This window comes from Stegodyphus dumicola, chromosome X1, assembly GCF_044657685.1.
Source record: "Stegodyphus dumicola isolate Sdum_Otavi_A_Nest chromosome X1, ASM4465768v1".
NCBI lineage: Eukaryota > Metazoa > Arthropoda > Arachnida > Araneae > Eresidae > Stegodyphus > Stegodyphus dumicola.
The window spans coordinates 253,223,575-253,240,801 of NC_140780.1; the positions used below are offsets into that span (position 1 = coordinate 253,223,575).

At 31.9% G+C, this 17,227-nt stretch overlaps 1 protein-coding gene across 8 annotated transcripts in view; it reads left to right on the forward strand.

The window, feature by feature from the left end:
• The window catches only part of LOC118197123 (uncharacterized), a 466,504-nt gene that overhangs the window by 260,853 nt on the left and 188,424 nt on the right, over positions 1 to 17,227 (forward strand). For 7 of the 8 annotated variants that reach the window (XM_085807503.1, XM_085807502.1, XM_085807499.1 and 4 more), the window contains 10 exons: positions 36 to 127; positions 221 to 335; positions 477 to 654; positions 815 to 972; positions 1,072 to 1,232; positions 5,594 to 5,732; positions 13,477 to 13,667; positions 15,229 to 15,391; positions 15,716 to 15,799; positions 16,944 to 17,162. In XM_085807503.1, coding sequence (XP_085663629.1) covers positions 36 to 127; positions 221 to 335; positions 477 to 654; positions 815 to 972; positions 1,072 to 1,232; positions 5,594 to 5,732; positions 13,477 to 13,667; positions 15,229 to 15,391; positions 15,716 to 15,799; positions 16,944 to 17,162 — 1,500 coding nt within the window. The remainder of the gene's footprint in view (positions 1 to 35; positions 128 to 220; positions 336 to 476; positions 655 to 814; positions 973 to 1,071; positions 1,233 to 5,593; positions 5,733 to 13,476; positions 13,668 to 15,228; positions 15,392 to 15,715; positions 15,800 to 16,943; positions 17,163 to 17,227) is intronic. The other variant, XM_085807497.1, reaches the window with a different exon arrangement.

Here is a 17,227-nt window from a genome sequence, read left to right on the forward strand (position 1 = left end):
CTGTTTATGTAATAAGCTATGAACTTTTTCCTTAGATTATAACATCATCAGGAGTTGAGGGTATAGTTCCTGGAGTATGTTTCTTAATACCCCCTCCTAACCCTGAAGCTATTGAGCTGGGACAAAGGTATAATTTTATTTCTTACCTTAAAGTGACTTAATGTAATTTATGATCTTACTTTTAAAAAAATGCCCTTAATTCTGATTTTTTAACTTTTAGCCTGAAGAAAAAATATGATGATGTATTAAGTTTATGGAAACTTAAACAAAGAAAACTTCGTCAGAATCTGATTCTTGCTACTATGAAAGTTGTGAAGACATGGGATATATCGCATGTAAGCAATTTGAATACTCCACAGTTAAATGTATATACATTTAGGGGAAAGAATTGTATTTTGTAAATTATGATAAGAATATTTTTAAGCATTATAGGTACAGAAGTAATTTTCTTTATAATATTTATTATTCTAACATAGTTTCGAAGCATGGATGTTGGTCAGAGGGAATCCATAATGCGTGCTCTCAATACAGATGCTCAGAAGCTTATTAGTGAAGGCTCAGATTCTGAACCAGCACTTGTGAAATTAAAGCAAGAAATGGAACAGTGCAATAACTTGTTCAATACACTGCTAAAGAAAATAAATGAAGAAGAGAGTAAGTATTTTCTGAAAGAAAATGTATCAAGTGTGTGTAATAGTTTTTATCACTTTATTAATGAGGATGATAAGAATAAATTGCATATAATTTGTTTGGTATTATGTATTTTCACATATAAATATATTTTAAATGTAATAATCATTTTGTTTATTTGTAGCTGAAAAATCACCTAAGACATCTGGACGAAAAATATCAGATACACTTCTTGGACTTCAAAATGTATTAAATGAAAAGGAAAAATTTATGAAAAACAAATTACATGCTCCTATAATGTGGGATTTGGATACATTAGAAAATTTAGTTATTCAACACAAAGTTAGTTAAATTTATATATGCATGTGTATGTTGTAAATTTCAACATTTTATGTTGTGATATCTGTTATAAAATACTTTATTTTGTATGCTTATTTCCAGGATTTTGAAATTGGTTTGAGGGCATTAGAAAGTCAAATTTCTGAAGTTGCTCAAGCATTCAAAAGCATGAGCCGAAAGACTACAGCTTTGCAGATGAAGTATGATACTCTTATTCAAACATGGGACCGCATATGGGAATCATCTAATGCTTATATAGAGAAGTAAGAAATTTTAGACTTATAAATACAGTGCTAAATTAAATATTTTATGATGTTGTGTATGCATAAATCATGCTTTGTATTAAATCATTTGCAGTATAATAGTTTAATATTTGGAGTTAGTGTTGTTAAATAAATTCAAATCTTTAGTTATAATTCTGATTTAAATTGTGTCTGACATTTATAGATATTGTGCCATTTATATAAACATTATGCACAGTATGAAGATGAAAGGCCAAGATGCTAAATATGCTTTGTATTGCCATTAATGATCAGACTACATCTAAAAGAAAAGTACTATTGCCTGTACCCACTAATGCATGTCTGGAGCCTATAAAAAGTCTGTGGGAACTTGGTGTAAATGTATGCTTGCTGCAGTTATCGTAAGGGACATGCAATGAAATCAAAGTGGGGCTGAAAGGTGTATAATTGTCAGTACCTCCCAATCTGATCATTCAATCCATGAGGTTTTTGCCAATTTAAAGATATCTCATGCAAAGAGTAATATAGTAGCGAAATGAAAATCAGAGGGAGTTATAACACTCCAGTCCTGACCAGGAAAGTAGAAAATTTGACCGATAGGTTCAGCTGATATCTCTGACATGTTGCAAAATGATATCAGACATAACAGACAGCTGGCTGGTATCTTGATTTGACACCAGTATTCTTACAGCTCATTGAGACATATTTTAGCACACAAATCAAAGGTGATGAATTCAGCGACGATGCACAAGTAGTCTGGGGACTATAAAACAATGGTAGATCATCATCTGCTATAAAAAGTCATATTACATGTGATTCTGATGGCTGTGCATGGACTTGACAAGTGCCAACTAAGCATTATTTACCAGAATAGGTTGTTCCTTTTTATGAAATTTGGTAGAGAAAGAATTAAGATGTGAGCTTGGTTTTGGTCCATGATTTTATGCCATAAAGGCCCTAAATACTGAAGCATGTGAGACATTATAGAAGAATTATATTATTTTGAACATAACAACTCATCCATTTGCGAAGCCACAACTGTGCTGTTTCAGGAAACTTGAGTGAATGACAACTGGCCAGCCCAAAGCTCTGACATCAACCCAATCAAGCATTTGTGGGATTAGCATGGTTGATCACCAGATCAGGGTGTCTCAAAACTGCCATATAACTGTTTGTCATTTTTCTGGAGGAAGAAGTGATGAAAGTACCTGCAGACAGCTATTGAAACTTAATGGAAAGTCTTCTTCAAGGTGTAGAGGCTGCGATAGTGACAATTGACAGTCATCCTGACCAAATGTTAGCTCCTGTTAAGCAATTCCCTATGGTTATCTGGTCATTAATGATGATGGATTGTAAGGCTGTATTGGTGTAAAAGTTTTATCTAGATCTTATCAGTAGTACCTTCTCGCTGGTATTAAAGTATTTAAGTACATAAATGTAAAAATTTTATGTTGGTAAAATATCATAAAAATATTGTGGGTATGTGTGTCAGTGTGTATAATTTTGTGATGAAAGAGTTACTTTCTGTATTCTTGCTCAGCTTAACTTTCTAAATTCTAAATTCTAACTGTAAAATTCTACTTCCTAAACTTTCTAAATTCTTACTGAGATACTTACTATTTGATAATTATGAGAATTGGAAAATAAGACTGATTAACAAAAAATAAATAAAGACTGTGAAACATAATACTCAAACTTAAGGCAGGTTAAAACAAAACAAAAAATATATATGTTTAAATTGCATTATGTGCAGTAAAATCTTGATGTTATACAAGAATTAGAATCATAATCACCTGAGATAATTGAAAACTTAGGTAATAGAGACTAAATTTTAAATCATGTCTTATCTTTCAACAAGATTTTCTGAAATTATTCATTTGGAGGTCTAAAAATAAGTGGCAAGTACTACTATTAACATTTCAAGAAACTCTTTTTCTAGGTGTTTCTTTCAATTAAATGATTTCATTTTCTAACCGAAATGTACTCAAGATTTCATTTTGTGGCAGAAAAATTTATGAAAAAATTGGAATTTAAACAACTCATTCAAAATTTATGTAAATTATGGCGAGTTATATGCATTTTTAAAAGCCCCCCTTTTTTTTAGTTCGTTAGCCATTTTTAAGTTTTGTCATGATAGTCCTGTAACACTCTCAGCTGCCATATGATGACACCAGATTTTGATTAATAACAGAGCTACAGAAGCATTAGGGTTTTGCTTTAAGAGGCTTTACTGCCCACTAATAGCTGAGTGGTAAAATTATTTAACATTGGTAATTCAACCTGGATTAAAATCCCAATAAACAAACTGGCTGCTTGGGGGTTTTCATGGTTTTTCCCATACATAACATGAATATGAATAGGTTTCTTTGAAAAAGTCCTCCATTAAAGCACTATTTCCTAGTATGCTTTGCCATAATCATTTTACAATCACATAGTACTGTAAGTAGCTGCTAATTATCGAGGGCAGCATGATGTAGGACTTTTCTCAGAATCTGTTTCATCGTTTGAACTAAGTGGTTCCACCTATGGCCCACCAGAGCATGGAAGAAGGATTAAGCTCCCGCTGAATTCTTTGCTCCGTGGCCTTTGTGCAAAGACTTTCCCAATCAAGTGATGTAGAAGGCTACTTGCCTCTTAAAAAAAATTGCTGCCATTATCCGAGTATATTGTAAATGGTCTTCCATGACGAGAAATAAAATGTCTCAATGGTTGGAAAAAAGGCTTTAGTTGTCAAATGTGTTATTAACTTCAGATGAATGGCTCAATAGACTGAACAAGTGTAAAGGACAATGTTAAGCCTTCTAACAATGTTTTAGGTAAAGGGGTCTGGCAAAAATGATATCCATGGTTTCAAAAATATCTGCGACATGTATTCTGCCTTTTGGCAAAATTCCTGGAGTTGCATGACATCTTTTTGCTTTAAATCTGTGACATTTCACACACTTTGTAATGCAGTATTGTATCATCTTTCAAGCCTTGAGGGTCAAATTGTTTTCTTGTAAATGAAATATTATCATAGAAGTACCAGCATAGCATTCATTGTCAGTAACTTAACTACTGCATGAACCCATGGCAAAATAACAAAAAATTTGAAGTTGTCAGTATCACTTAAATGTTCATGTAAGCTATCATGAGCTTTCATGGAGGCTGCATGCAATAGAATTGGTTTTAATTTTAGGACTTCCATTTCTGTTTACTGAATGACTAAAATGTTCTTTACCTCACTGACATGCCCTTTTACAGATGCTAATAATTAAGATGGTGATTTAGGCTAGATAGATATTTTCGAGAACTACAATAGGTCTGCGTATACCCTATGCATCACATTAACCAAATAAAGAATGCTGTTTTCCAAAAGTATACTTTTATTTACAGATCGCATTGCACACAGCTACTACTCGGTTTAATTTGAAACATAGTTTCAGTTCACACAGACAGTGCACACTTAGTTTACAAGGTAGAATTACAAAATGAACTTCACAAGTGCTACTTTTGTGGAACAAATTAACAACCTGTTTCTGAAATATTCATTGTTGGCTTGAATAACAAAGACCTTGGATGATAGAGACCTACTTAACAGAGGTTCTACAGTATTCTGTTTTATGTTATCTCTGGTCTGTTGTGCCATTCCAAAACTTAAGAAACAACAATTTTTGTGCCTAATTTTTATAAAATAAAAAAAGAACATGAAGTTAGCTTTACAGTGATAAATACATATTTGATAAAAATGATATTTTTTTTTTTTTGAAAAAAAAAATGTTTGAGAAAAACATAATGATTGCTTTTATAAGAATAACTTTAGCTTAAATGTGCATGTGGTAGCGCCTTTCTTCCATTCATGTTGAGGGATTGCTGAGAACAAAGATCAACAGTTGTTAATTTCATTTAAAGATCCTAGAAAATGCCAAGAGGGCTGCATATCTGTTCATAAATAATCCAAAAGCACTTCAGAGGATTGAGGTCTGATGAAAATAGTAACTGAATTCTCTCACCTTTCTCTCTAAGAGATTAGAGCTTTTTAGCAAGGTTTAACATTTTGTCTGTTAGCAGAAACATGAACTATACTAACACTCAGCTATTTTTATTTTATTCCAAAGCAACCACATTTGCTTCATGCCTAAACTTTTTTGCCAGAATATAAATAGTGTGTTTTATTAAAATACAATATTAATGTATTATTTTTCTGTGTTCTATATTTTTGTCAGTTTTATTTCAGTAGAAGAAAGAAAATTGTTCCTTGACTTTTGAGATTTGTATTTAATTTTAAAATTATTATAAAAAATATTTCTTTGATAATTATTTTTGATGAACAAGATATATTTCATTGTTTTGGTAAATATTAAGTAGGCATTTGACTGATAATACTGTATTCTAATTTATAGATTAAAAGCAATAGAAGTTGGACTTCATAGACTGAATGAAGCTATACAGGCTGTATCAAATGTTGAAGTTCACCTGGCATCTGGGGACAATATGCCAGCAGAGTTAGGAGATTTACAGAAAGTGCACGATTCCTTATTAGTATGTCAATTTTTATCTTTTATTAAATTAGAATGCATATTTCCAAAATTTGTACTTTTTTAAAGCTAACTAAATTCTAAGCGTATGTATTGTAATGTATTTTGCAGTAATTGACAAAACAGATAACCTTCTTAGTAAAACATAAATTTTATTTTTACTTTACGGAGATAGATAATTTGTATACAAATCATAAGTGGCAAAATTTTCATACATCTACTAGCTGGTCAAACTTCAGAAATCCAATTTTTAAACAATTTCTTCTGTTGCTGAGCAACAGTTACATCATACAAATATGGCATTGCCACTTCAATAATCAATAGTTATTTGTTAAATAACAAGGTATCACGAGGGCTATTTTTTTTTCAACCTCTGATGGGCTATAAAAAAAAAAGACTGGTGAATATACAAAATGATTTTATTACCAAAAGTAATGTACAATACAGGTTATTTCTCTACATAATCACCTTGACGATTGAGGCATTTGTCATATCTATGAACAAGCTTTGCAATACCCTCTTCATAAAATGTTCCTGCCAGTGATTGGAAGTGAATTGTGACGGTTTCTTTCAGCTCCCTGTCATTTTGGAAGTGCTTCCCGCCAAGCCACTGCTTCAGTTCAGGGAACAGATGAAAGTCACTCGGCACTAGGTCATATGGTGGATGTTCGAAAATGTCCCATTGAAATTGCTGAAGGAGCCGTTGGGTTATACGAGCGCTGTGAGGACGGGCATTGTCGTGAATCATGCTTCTTCGTTTGTTTTGAATAGCTCTCCTTAAGCATTGCAAAGTTTCACAGTATGAATCTGCAAGGCTGCATAAACTCCACAAGCAACACACCTTTTTGGTTCCAAAAAACAGTTGCCATAACCTTATGGTTGTCAAAGGTTCGTCTGAATTTTGTGGGTCTCTTTGGAGAGTTTGTAGTGACAGACTTGCGTCCTTGACCCCTTCATCATGCACATCAGTTCGGCCATCTTTAAACTTTCGGCACCATTCACGAACAACACCATCACTCATAAAGCTATTTCCATACACTCAACTCATTCTTCGATGAATTTCCGCTGCGCTGTTCCCTTCTGCCTGCAAGGAACAAATAACAGCTCTCAATTAACACTTGGCAGGGGAATCAGTAGCGACAGCCATGTTTACGTGACTGCAACTCAATAGAAAATGGCGTGTTAAATACGCCAGTGACAGAGCGTGTGGAGGGGGAGATGCGCAGTCGCCTACTATGCACACCAACCAGCTGCCGCATACCTGGCCATCATACTGTGCGATCGGAGGTTGAAAAAAAACAACACAACCTGCGTACAACCTCTCCCCCCCCTCCAGGCAATAATTAATATTTTTATAAATTAAAGTTTACAATTTTTTTTTCGAAACAACAATATCAGCACAATACAGAATACAGCAAATAACATAATAACATATACTGAGGATAAGAGAAAAGAAAAAAATATTTTTTTATCTATACAGAGAAACAAATTATTTAATCAGGCGAGGGAGTACGACTTAATGCGTCTACATTTTTATGATTTTTACCACTTTGATGAACGACCGTGTAATTATAGTGTTGTAGTACTAGTGCCCATCTCATAAGTCGTGGATGCAGACTCACATTATTTTTTAGCCAAACTAGGGGATTATGATCGGTCATGATAAGGAATTTAGTATGCCCGTCTAAATAAGATTGAAGTTTCTTTACAGCAAATATTATGGCGGCACATTCCTTTTCTGTGGTTGAGTACTTTTTTTCAGTTTCTGTAACCTTCTTGAGGTATAATACTGGATGTTCATTGTCTCGTTCATCTTTTTGAGCTAAAATGACACCCATACCAGAGTCTGAAACATCAATTTTCAAAATAAACTCCTTATTGAAATCAGGTGAGTGTGACAGAGTTTTGTGGCAGTTTTGCTTCTTCAACAACTCGCTCTTGTCTGTTTAGTTTCTTTAAAAACTTCTCCTTGACTTGCATCTCAACTCCAGAACTTGGCAATTCATCTAAAGCTTTTAACTGAGAATCATTTAATTATGTCAGTTCTTTCTTTTCAGATAGTTTTTGCCCTTTGCGAGATGAACCTTTGTTCTTATCTGCTACTTACACTCTCATTGAATGTGGCCACTTTGAGTATCCTTTCTCATGTTTGTGCCTCTTTGCTGAGTTTTATGATGCATGCATAGATTCTGAACGTATTTTTTAATTTCTTAGCTTTAGAAGCACCTTCATGAGTTCTTTTATCAGAAGTTCTTTGATCTGCTGTAAACAAACTGTCAAACACATCTTTGCTTTTTGGGGAATAGGGAGCCGGGGGAACTTGTAGGGGAATAATCCCTCACACTATCCATAGAAGATGAATCACCAAGCAAATAAGGTGAGTCAACTTCCATATTAATAACTTCAGTTTTCTCATCAGTAGATGAACGCTTAGATAATTTGATTTCTGTGAAGCATTGACAGAAGCTTGACTCTTATTAGGGTGAGTATTGACCAAATTACCCTGAGTTTTAATACTATTATTTGTTTCGTTCTGCATCAAAGTTGTGTAGTTCTGCATTTGATCCCTATATTTTTCAGGAATAACAATTAATTCCCTTTCATTTCCATTTTTATCTAATTTCTTTTTCATCAACAGCCCGTTCTCCTTTACTTTGAAATCATTTTTGAAATTTTTGCTAAGCAATGAGGCTAGATCTCTGCTTTGATGCTGTGATTAAATTAATTCCTTTGAATTAACATTAATTATTTTCTTAATTTCTTTGTCTTCATCATCAGTTTGCGGTAAAATATCTTCATCAGTCTCAATAACAGACAGTTCTTTTTTCCCCATTTCAGTGTCTTTATTCTGATCTCCTTCACAAGATGGTTTTACTTGAGATCATGTCAAAACCACATTTATCTTTTCTAAATTTAAGAATTGTTTATCTTTGAACTACTGAGCAGTTTTGTTACCCAATATATATCTGCCAGGATCATTTGTAACAACAGCTGCCTTTGTCTTTATATGACCAAGTTCACAATTAATTTCAACTTCAGCTAACGGTAGACATACTAAATGGGCATTTAAAAGATATTGTACCCAGACATGTTCTCCAGTTGCGTTATCTATGTATTTTCGAGAAATAACATGTACTGTGGCTCCTGTGTCTCGAAGAATAGGCATTTCGTACCCATTAACTAAACCGTTAATTGTATACATCTTTAACAAATCATTATTTGAAAATACACAATTTACCTTTTCATTTGGTTTTAAGTGAGGGCACTGAGGCTTAAAATGTTCATATGACCCACACTTGAAACAACGTAGTCGATATCTTTTGTCATATAAATTTTCTTGGTTCTTGTTTTCAAATTGACTTCTTTGTCGGTGATCTTTCTGGTATTTTGAATCATCCCATTTATCAGAATGCTTAAAATGAGACGGGTGCTCTGTTTTTTTCACAAAATTATCATAATGAGGTTTAAATGATCCTTTGTTAATTTTGTCAGTCTGATTGGCAGAAAATTTCAGTTTTATTGTTTTTCTCACATCTTCAAAATCTTCAATTTTCTTAACCATTTCAGTAGGTGAAATGATGGTTGTTCATTGATCCATAAAATGTTCTTTGAAATCAGGAGAAGTACGCTTTTTAATTTGATCAACCAGCATGAGATCTTTTAGCTCTTCAAAAGTTTTAATGTTTAATTCGTTAAGCCATCCTTCTAAATAATTCTTCAATTCATTGTAGAAATCATACAAAGTACTTTCAATAGATTTTTGGTGTTTATTAAATAATTGTCGAAATTTTTCTGCATTCAATTTAAATCATTTTAACAGTAAAATTTTTACATATTCATACTTTTTCGCATCCTCTTCTGGTTCTCTAGCAATAAGCTGAACAGTGTCAGGAGGCAGCAATGAAATAAGTTGAGTCACTTGATTTTCAGCAGGTATATTCGTAATTTTAGCTTGACCCTCAAATAACACCAGAAATAAACTTATTTCATCTTCTTTAGGGTAGAAACATGGCATGAGATCGTGAATTCTGATTTTTAAAGCTGCTCAGGTAACTGCGTAGTTTCTACTGGCTGTGCTGTTGCAGCCATTGCTTCCATCTGAAGTTTCTGTAGCTCAAAAGCTCTGATTCGCTCTTTTCTTTCTTCTTTATCGCGTTCATTTCCCCTTTCTTCTCTTTCGCATTCTTCCTTTCTTTCTCTTTCTTCTCTAATTGCAGCCAGTAGTTCTCCAGTAAACTTCTCATCATAACCGGGGCTTTCAGTAATCAATTTATGCAACTGAGCAATCTTAAATTCAGGTTTCATGGTTAAACCTAACTCTTCTGCCAGTACTTTTAAATCCTGTTTTTTACTCCTGGCTAAGAATGACGTGTTGAGCAAGTTACCTTTAATAGGCTTTCTTTTAAAATTGAATCTAAAAGATCATACTTGTATTGAAAACGTATAATTTATGCAATGCTTAACTTGTCAAATACGAAATTCGTTCTAACCAATTGGAAAGAATTATTTAAACAACTTTGCCAGGCTGGCACAAAATAATATAATACTACGTCGGGTTGACGTTTTAATTCACTATTCACAAGCCTCCTTAGCTATTGCTCTATAAACACCTTTGCCAGTTAGGCAATACAATGGAATTTTACCCACGTCATTTTAACGATTTTACTATCTATCTCCGCGCCTGGTTGGCGATAACAAAAGCAATTTTTGACAGTTTGGTAGTACACTTTTTACAATATACAATCTGTAATACATTGGGATGACGTTACTATCTACCACACGCCTGGATGACGAGAACTAAGACTTTTACCAATTCTACAGTATAATCAAATCACACTACGTCAATTTGACGTTATTACTTATTTTCCATGCGCCTGCTTGGCAACAAATTCAAAAACTCAGTTAGCAGTTCTTTTTCTTTTATAAATGCCGGGATGGCTTACACATATCAATTATCAATGTAAAAATTCAATACAAATAAAAGTAAAGCATAAATAATAATTTTAAAATACTTCTTTACCACAAATATCAATTATAAATTTAAGCTGAATATTTTTAGTGTCAGTTATTTTAAACAAAATCTTGCACGATATAACTATAATTCTGAAACAAAGTATTAAAATTCAATAAAAGCTTTTTTTTTTTTTTTTTTTTTTTTTTTTAAGAAAACCAAAAGTTAATCTTATCTTCAGAGATCAGCAATATCCTGTTTTTCTCACATCGGATGCAAGTTTTGCTCGGACACAAGTTATAGAAACACAGTAGATAATGTTGAATGATCCACTTCAAAATCTGGCTTTAAAATGGCAGACTTCTGACAACCATTTCTCCTTGAAATAAACAAACTCGAGAATTGGTATTAGCAAACGTGTTCTAAAAAATTCATCAACTTTCTGGGATTATGAGACCAATACCATCGAAATTGATAATTGCACTCCTAATTTCCAGTCTCTCGGTGGAACCTCCAATTTATATGACTGTAATGTATTTTGCAGTAATTGACAAAACAGATAATCTTCTTAGTAAAACATAAATTTTATTTTTAGTTTACGGAGATAGATAATTTATATACAAATCTTAAGTGGCAAAATTTTCATACATCCACTAGCTGGTCAAACTTCAGAAATCCAATTTTTAAACAATTTCTTCTGTTTCTGAGCAACAGTTACATCGTACAAATATGGCATTGCCACTTCAATACGTAATAAAGTTATTTGTTAAATAACAAGATATTACAGTATCCATTGTTTGATGAAATTTCATTTTACTTCATTTAAATTTTGCAAAAGGTATTATTTGTTACTTTTTCAATTAATCAATGCATTCAGGAGAAGTTTTTCTGAACTGAGAGGTGGGGAGAAATTAAATTGTGTACTTTAGATTGAGATTGTTTGCTTATACAACAGTTGCATAAAATGTAATTTTAATTCTGAAAAACATGGCATACATTTTTTGATTTTGCAATTCTTGTAAAAATATTATGATAAAAAGATTTTTTAACCTTAAGAAACCAAGCATTCTTTTCGATTTCAAGCCTTTCACATTGACCAAAGCTTACAGCAAATCTTGAATACGTATATATAGTAAATGTCAAATTTGACTGATGAAATATTTCTAAGTGATCTTCATCCTGTACTCTAGTCCCTGTATTTCCCATTACCAAATTACTCAGAACTGAAGTGGCTAGCGCATTGTGCAGCTACACCATAGGTCTGGGGTTTGATCCCTGGGTTAGGCAAGGTTGACTCAGCCTTTCATCCCTTGAATGGGTCGATAAAATGAGTACCAAGTTTGCTTGGGAACTAAAGACAGGGGGTCCTGCGACAAGCTAACCATTTGCCCAAGGCATATGCTGAAAAATAATGTAAATTTGTGAAAAGTTAGACAGTAAAACTGCTGAACATTAGCTTTAAAAAATTCTGAAAAATTTCCACATAATTTTTACAGATCTAGAAATTAATCTATTTAATCATTAACAGGTTAAGAAAGCAGATTTTGGGGCACTGCAGGCCATGACCCACTAGGGCTGTTGCGTCGCTGAGTTTAGTTTTTTAGTTTAGATTACTCAGAATTCAACTTAATGCCAGCATCTGCAAGGATCATACCATATTTGTTTCTTACCCAATCATAGAAGTTTAAACTACTCTGTGCTTATGTCATTTCGGCTTACAGAAATTATGTGCTTACAATATTAGGTTTTATTTTAGTGCTGCTTGAGCTGTTAAATGCTATTTTGTATCATTTCATTTTGGTTATTTTGAAGAGGCAAATAAAATTAAGAACTCTTAAAACATTAAATTAATTAATGGTAACTGCTTCTTAGCTACTTCCATTTCAACGTATGAAAAGTTTCATTCTACTTTTGCAAAATGGAGAAATCTTTAATGAAGACCTAGGAAATTAATTTCTGTTTCAAAGATTGTATTTTTTATTTAATTGAGAACTATTGTTTCTAGAGGGATTCTATTTCGTTTTCAATTTGAAAAATTTACCTCATATTGCATAGTCTCTTTAACAGCATAATAATGTGGTGGTAGAGTTTTGAGATTACAGCTCATAGTTCTGATGCAGCAAAATTTTACTGTTAACAAAATGTAAGCTGTTAATATTTTGGTTTTATTAGATATTCAGATTTTCTGTCCTTTCCTCTAATAATGAAATATTGGTATCAATCTAAGTAGAAATTAATTATCTTTTTTACATTATCTCTATTAAAACACTATTAAACATTAATTGCCAATATTTTTGCTTAAGAACATTTATAAAAGTTACTTATTTTTCAGATTTTATAAAATTAATGATTGTAAAATAATTATTACAGTTATTAAACAGTATGAAAATGACAAACTGTTACAGTATTTTTTGGTCACTGATTGCAAACAGATGATTTTACTGTTGTTGATTTGTTTTAAATTTCTCAACGTTGAAATCATAGAAATATTTAAGATAATTATATTCAATATGCGAAATAATTACTCAGTAATGATATTATTCCTTATTGACAGTCTTTAGGTGTAGATATATGAATGAACAATGTAGATCAATACAGCATGCGTGAGCTATATGTGAATGTTCCCAAAGGAGAAGTCGTGAAAAACTATGTAGAAATTTTGCATCTTGCATATGTCCCAGTGTGAATTATTTTTTTTCCTGTACTTCTTGACACTCCCTTAAATCTAATACTTATGCTTCAGTCATTTGCCTTATTTTGTGTTTAATTCATATTTTCTAATTTTATGAAATAAAAGTCATTCCAGATTGAAATGCAACAGTCACAGAATGTTATCGATGAAGTTCAGGAATCAGCAAGGAAATTGAGAGATTTAGTGCTGCGTATTAGGACAAAGCAGGCTAGTCATGCTGATGTAAATAAATTTGAAAGTGATGTCCAGAAGCTTGTAGCTAGGTGGGATAATGCAAGATCTCAAATAGTTGAAAGGTAAGCAATATGCATTTGTATCTTGTAAAAATTTCATATGAATGGATTCACCTTTAACCTGTAGTTAGGGGGGGGGAGTGCAACTCGTATGGCCATCTTCTGCAAACCTTTAAATAAAATGATAGATTTGCAAAGGTTCTTCAAAAATTTCATTATTATAGAAATTAAATTTATTGTAAGATGGAATATGCTTAATATTTTCACTGAGACAGGCATAATATTGCCCATCCCTCAATATATGGAAAGGTCATTAGATAATCTTGGGCTTCTGGGACCGGCTGAATTTTGTTATAAAAGGGACTGTATTCAGTATAGGATTATATTAGCTTGATTATTATTGCTTATTTTCTCATCAGTGGTGAATTTTTGCGTCCTTCTTTCTAAGTAATTTCAAATAAACAAAATTAATTTGCTAAAAAATTATGTGTATGTATAGCAAATTTCCATAAATACATGCAGGTGCCACATCATGTAATATTGCTATTACTATTAATTTATTTAAACATTTAAAAATAATAAATAATATGCATTAATGAAAAATGCAGCAATGATATCCATGCAGTGTAAAAAATATTAATAGGAAAAATTTCATTATGTGAATATATAGCCATGTGTGTGCACAAGGTAGCATGTCTTTCTTCTTCATTCCTGTTTTTCAAAATCTTTTTAAATCCACTGTATATGTTAAGTTTTCTTAGGTGAACTGATTAAGGCAAAGCAGCTTGAAGGCTGTCTGCCTTCTACTGTATGGGATTTAACAACATATATTGTCAAGAAGTTTGACAATCTCCAGGCACTATCACATCTTTCACAAGCACTATCACGTTCTACAGATTTATTGCGTATGGGATATGGTCATATTTGTAACGCTGAATAAGAAATAGTGTGTGGGAAATTTATATTTACCGCATGTGTTATTAATTGAAAGTATATAATTTGTGTAATTTTAAATTGTGTTGTTAATATTTTTTAGAACTGTTTCTGTGCAACTGATTTTTAACTAAAGAAAATAAATTTTTCTGTTTTATTTACACCACATGTTATCTGTTCTTGAGTGGTTGTGTTTTCCCTGCTCAATTTTCTCATTAACTATAAAATGTATGTATCTGTCATGTATATATGTGTGTGTGTATATGACAGATACATAGGTCCATGTTAGAGTCAATCTCATTTAAACATATGATTTAGTATTAAAACTATTAAAATGTACTAAGTCATTATGTATTTGTTTTCTGATACTTGAAATCATCAACATTCTGTCTCTGATCTTGAATGATACAAATGACAAATGTACTTGTATGTGATTTTTTACATTGTTTTAATTACTATTTCACATTGGTCATTGATTTTATATCATACTAATCATAATTAAGATCTGACAGCAAGATGGCATTACTTTAAAATTGACAAAACTTAAGAATGGTTTACTTTAAAACTGATAACAAATTAAACCTGCTGATTAGTGTTATATGCTAGTAAAAAACAAAGATTAATTTTCCACCATTAAGATGGATTTGTTTTCATTTTTATGAACGTTTTTAATTCCATGTTACATTTACAGACTTAGAAGTTGTGGTGCTTCTTCTGAATTGCTTCGTGCATACAAAACAAAAATGGAAAAGGATAGTGTATGGATTTCTGAAACAACAGTGAAAATGAATAGCATGAAAACTGTAAAAAAAATGACAACTAAGGAAATCGAAATGACAGTAGAACCTGCTATGGTAATTGCATTAAATAATTTTAACAAGTTTACCTTCAACTTTTTTCTGCATTAAAAAAAGGAACAATTGAATAAGCATTTTCTCTAAATTCTCTTGCAATATTTGTTTGTTTTTAATTTTATTATGAAGAATTCAAAAATGCTTGTATATGTAGCTTAATGTTTTACTTTGGATAATTTTTCTTTTTTGTTACATTTTATAAGTATGGAAGTTATAATTTTTAATACATGCAATTTTAACTATTTGAAACATCAGTATTATCTTGAAAGCACTCTTTCTTGTTGAGGTGTATATTCTTTTTCACTAAAACTTTTGAATTTTTAGGATCTTTATTCATCAGTTGCTGAGAGGTGTTCATCTATAGAACAGACAAACATCTTAGGTGCAAGATACATTAGAGAAGCAAAGGTAAGATAGTAGTTATGCAGCAGTTATATGATTATACTTTTTTTAATTTTGACTTAATGCTTAAAAACAATGATTGGCCTTTTAAGTGATTGCATAGTGGAATATTTTCTATTTATTTCTGTATTATTCAACTTAATATATGTAGTAAAACTGTCTTGGTCCATTTTTCATTGTCTAATTGTCATGAAGGCAAATATTGAAGAATTGATATATAGATGAAGGGGGAAAAGTTTTATCCAAAGTTTTCTATTTTATATCTCCACTGACTATTAAATTTTGTAATTAACATGCTCAGTTTAAAGAAGGAAAAAAAGTGGATGCTGGCAGTTTTACGATATGTTAATTATTAATCTCAAAAATAATATAATTTGGAATTGTAATAATTTTTATTTAAAATATATAGTTTAAGGCATAATTAGATCAATGTGCAATTCAAAATTATGCTTTGTAACTGCTTGATGACTGTATATTTATTATGCATATATTACCTGCTTTTGCTTTGAAATCAAATCCTCTATATATGTAAATTTTGCATGAAACTAGAAGCAAATGTGCATATATCTTTTCGATCTTAAATAAAATATTTCAATGTTTTCTGCTGAGCAAGCAAAGCATGCCGTCTTTGTTTTTAGTTTTTAGAACTGTATTTTGATTAATGTGTATTTTTAATGCTTTCCTGAAATATCTTTCATGTTTTCATATGTTTGTAATCTAGACGTTTATAAAAAATTACTTGTTATAGTATTACTAGTACATTTTTGCTGCTTAAAATGTATTACTGGTCCTTTGTTTTCAAGTGATTCTAACATGCAGTAGCAATGGTGTTTCATGTACAAAATTGAGGTGTGGATGTCTGCTGACTTTATGCTTATTTCAAGGCTGCTTTGTTTAAATTCTGCTCTTTGTTTTGTTTGCCTGGTTAATTTCACATGTTGAAGGAAAAGCATGTGTGCCATGTTAGCTTGCCTCTTTTTTTTTTTTTTTTTTTCTTCATATGTTAAAATTCTAGAATGTAAACCTTGCACCCATGCATCTGCTACTTGTAAGTGGATTTCTGCATGCTTCACTTCTTCTATTGGCCTTCCATTCGTCCGAACCATGCTGTTAATTGCTGTCTGGGCTACAGGTTAATTTGTCCCTTTAGATATATGACCTCAGACTGAAGCATTATAAAGAGAACTTAGAAGAGGAGCATCCAAGTCTGGATGCAAGCCTTCAAAAGAAAGCTGCAATCTTTTCTGGAGCAGATACAGTAGCAACTGAATTAGAAAGAATAAATCAGGAGTACTCATCTCTACTACAACAAATTTTAAATTATCTGGATGAGCTGAAAAATGCTTTCTCTAAACATCAGAAATTGAAGGTAAGCTTTTCATATTTGTTTAGCTACCTGATCAGTTTTTCTTATTATAGCTATATATTAATGTA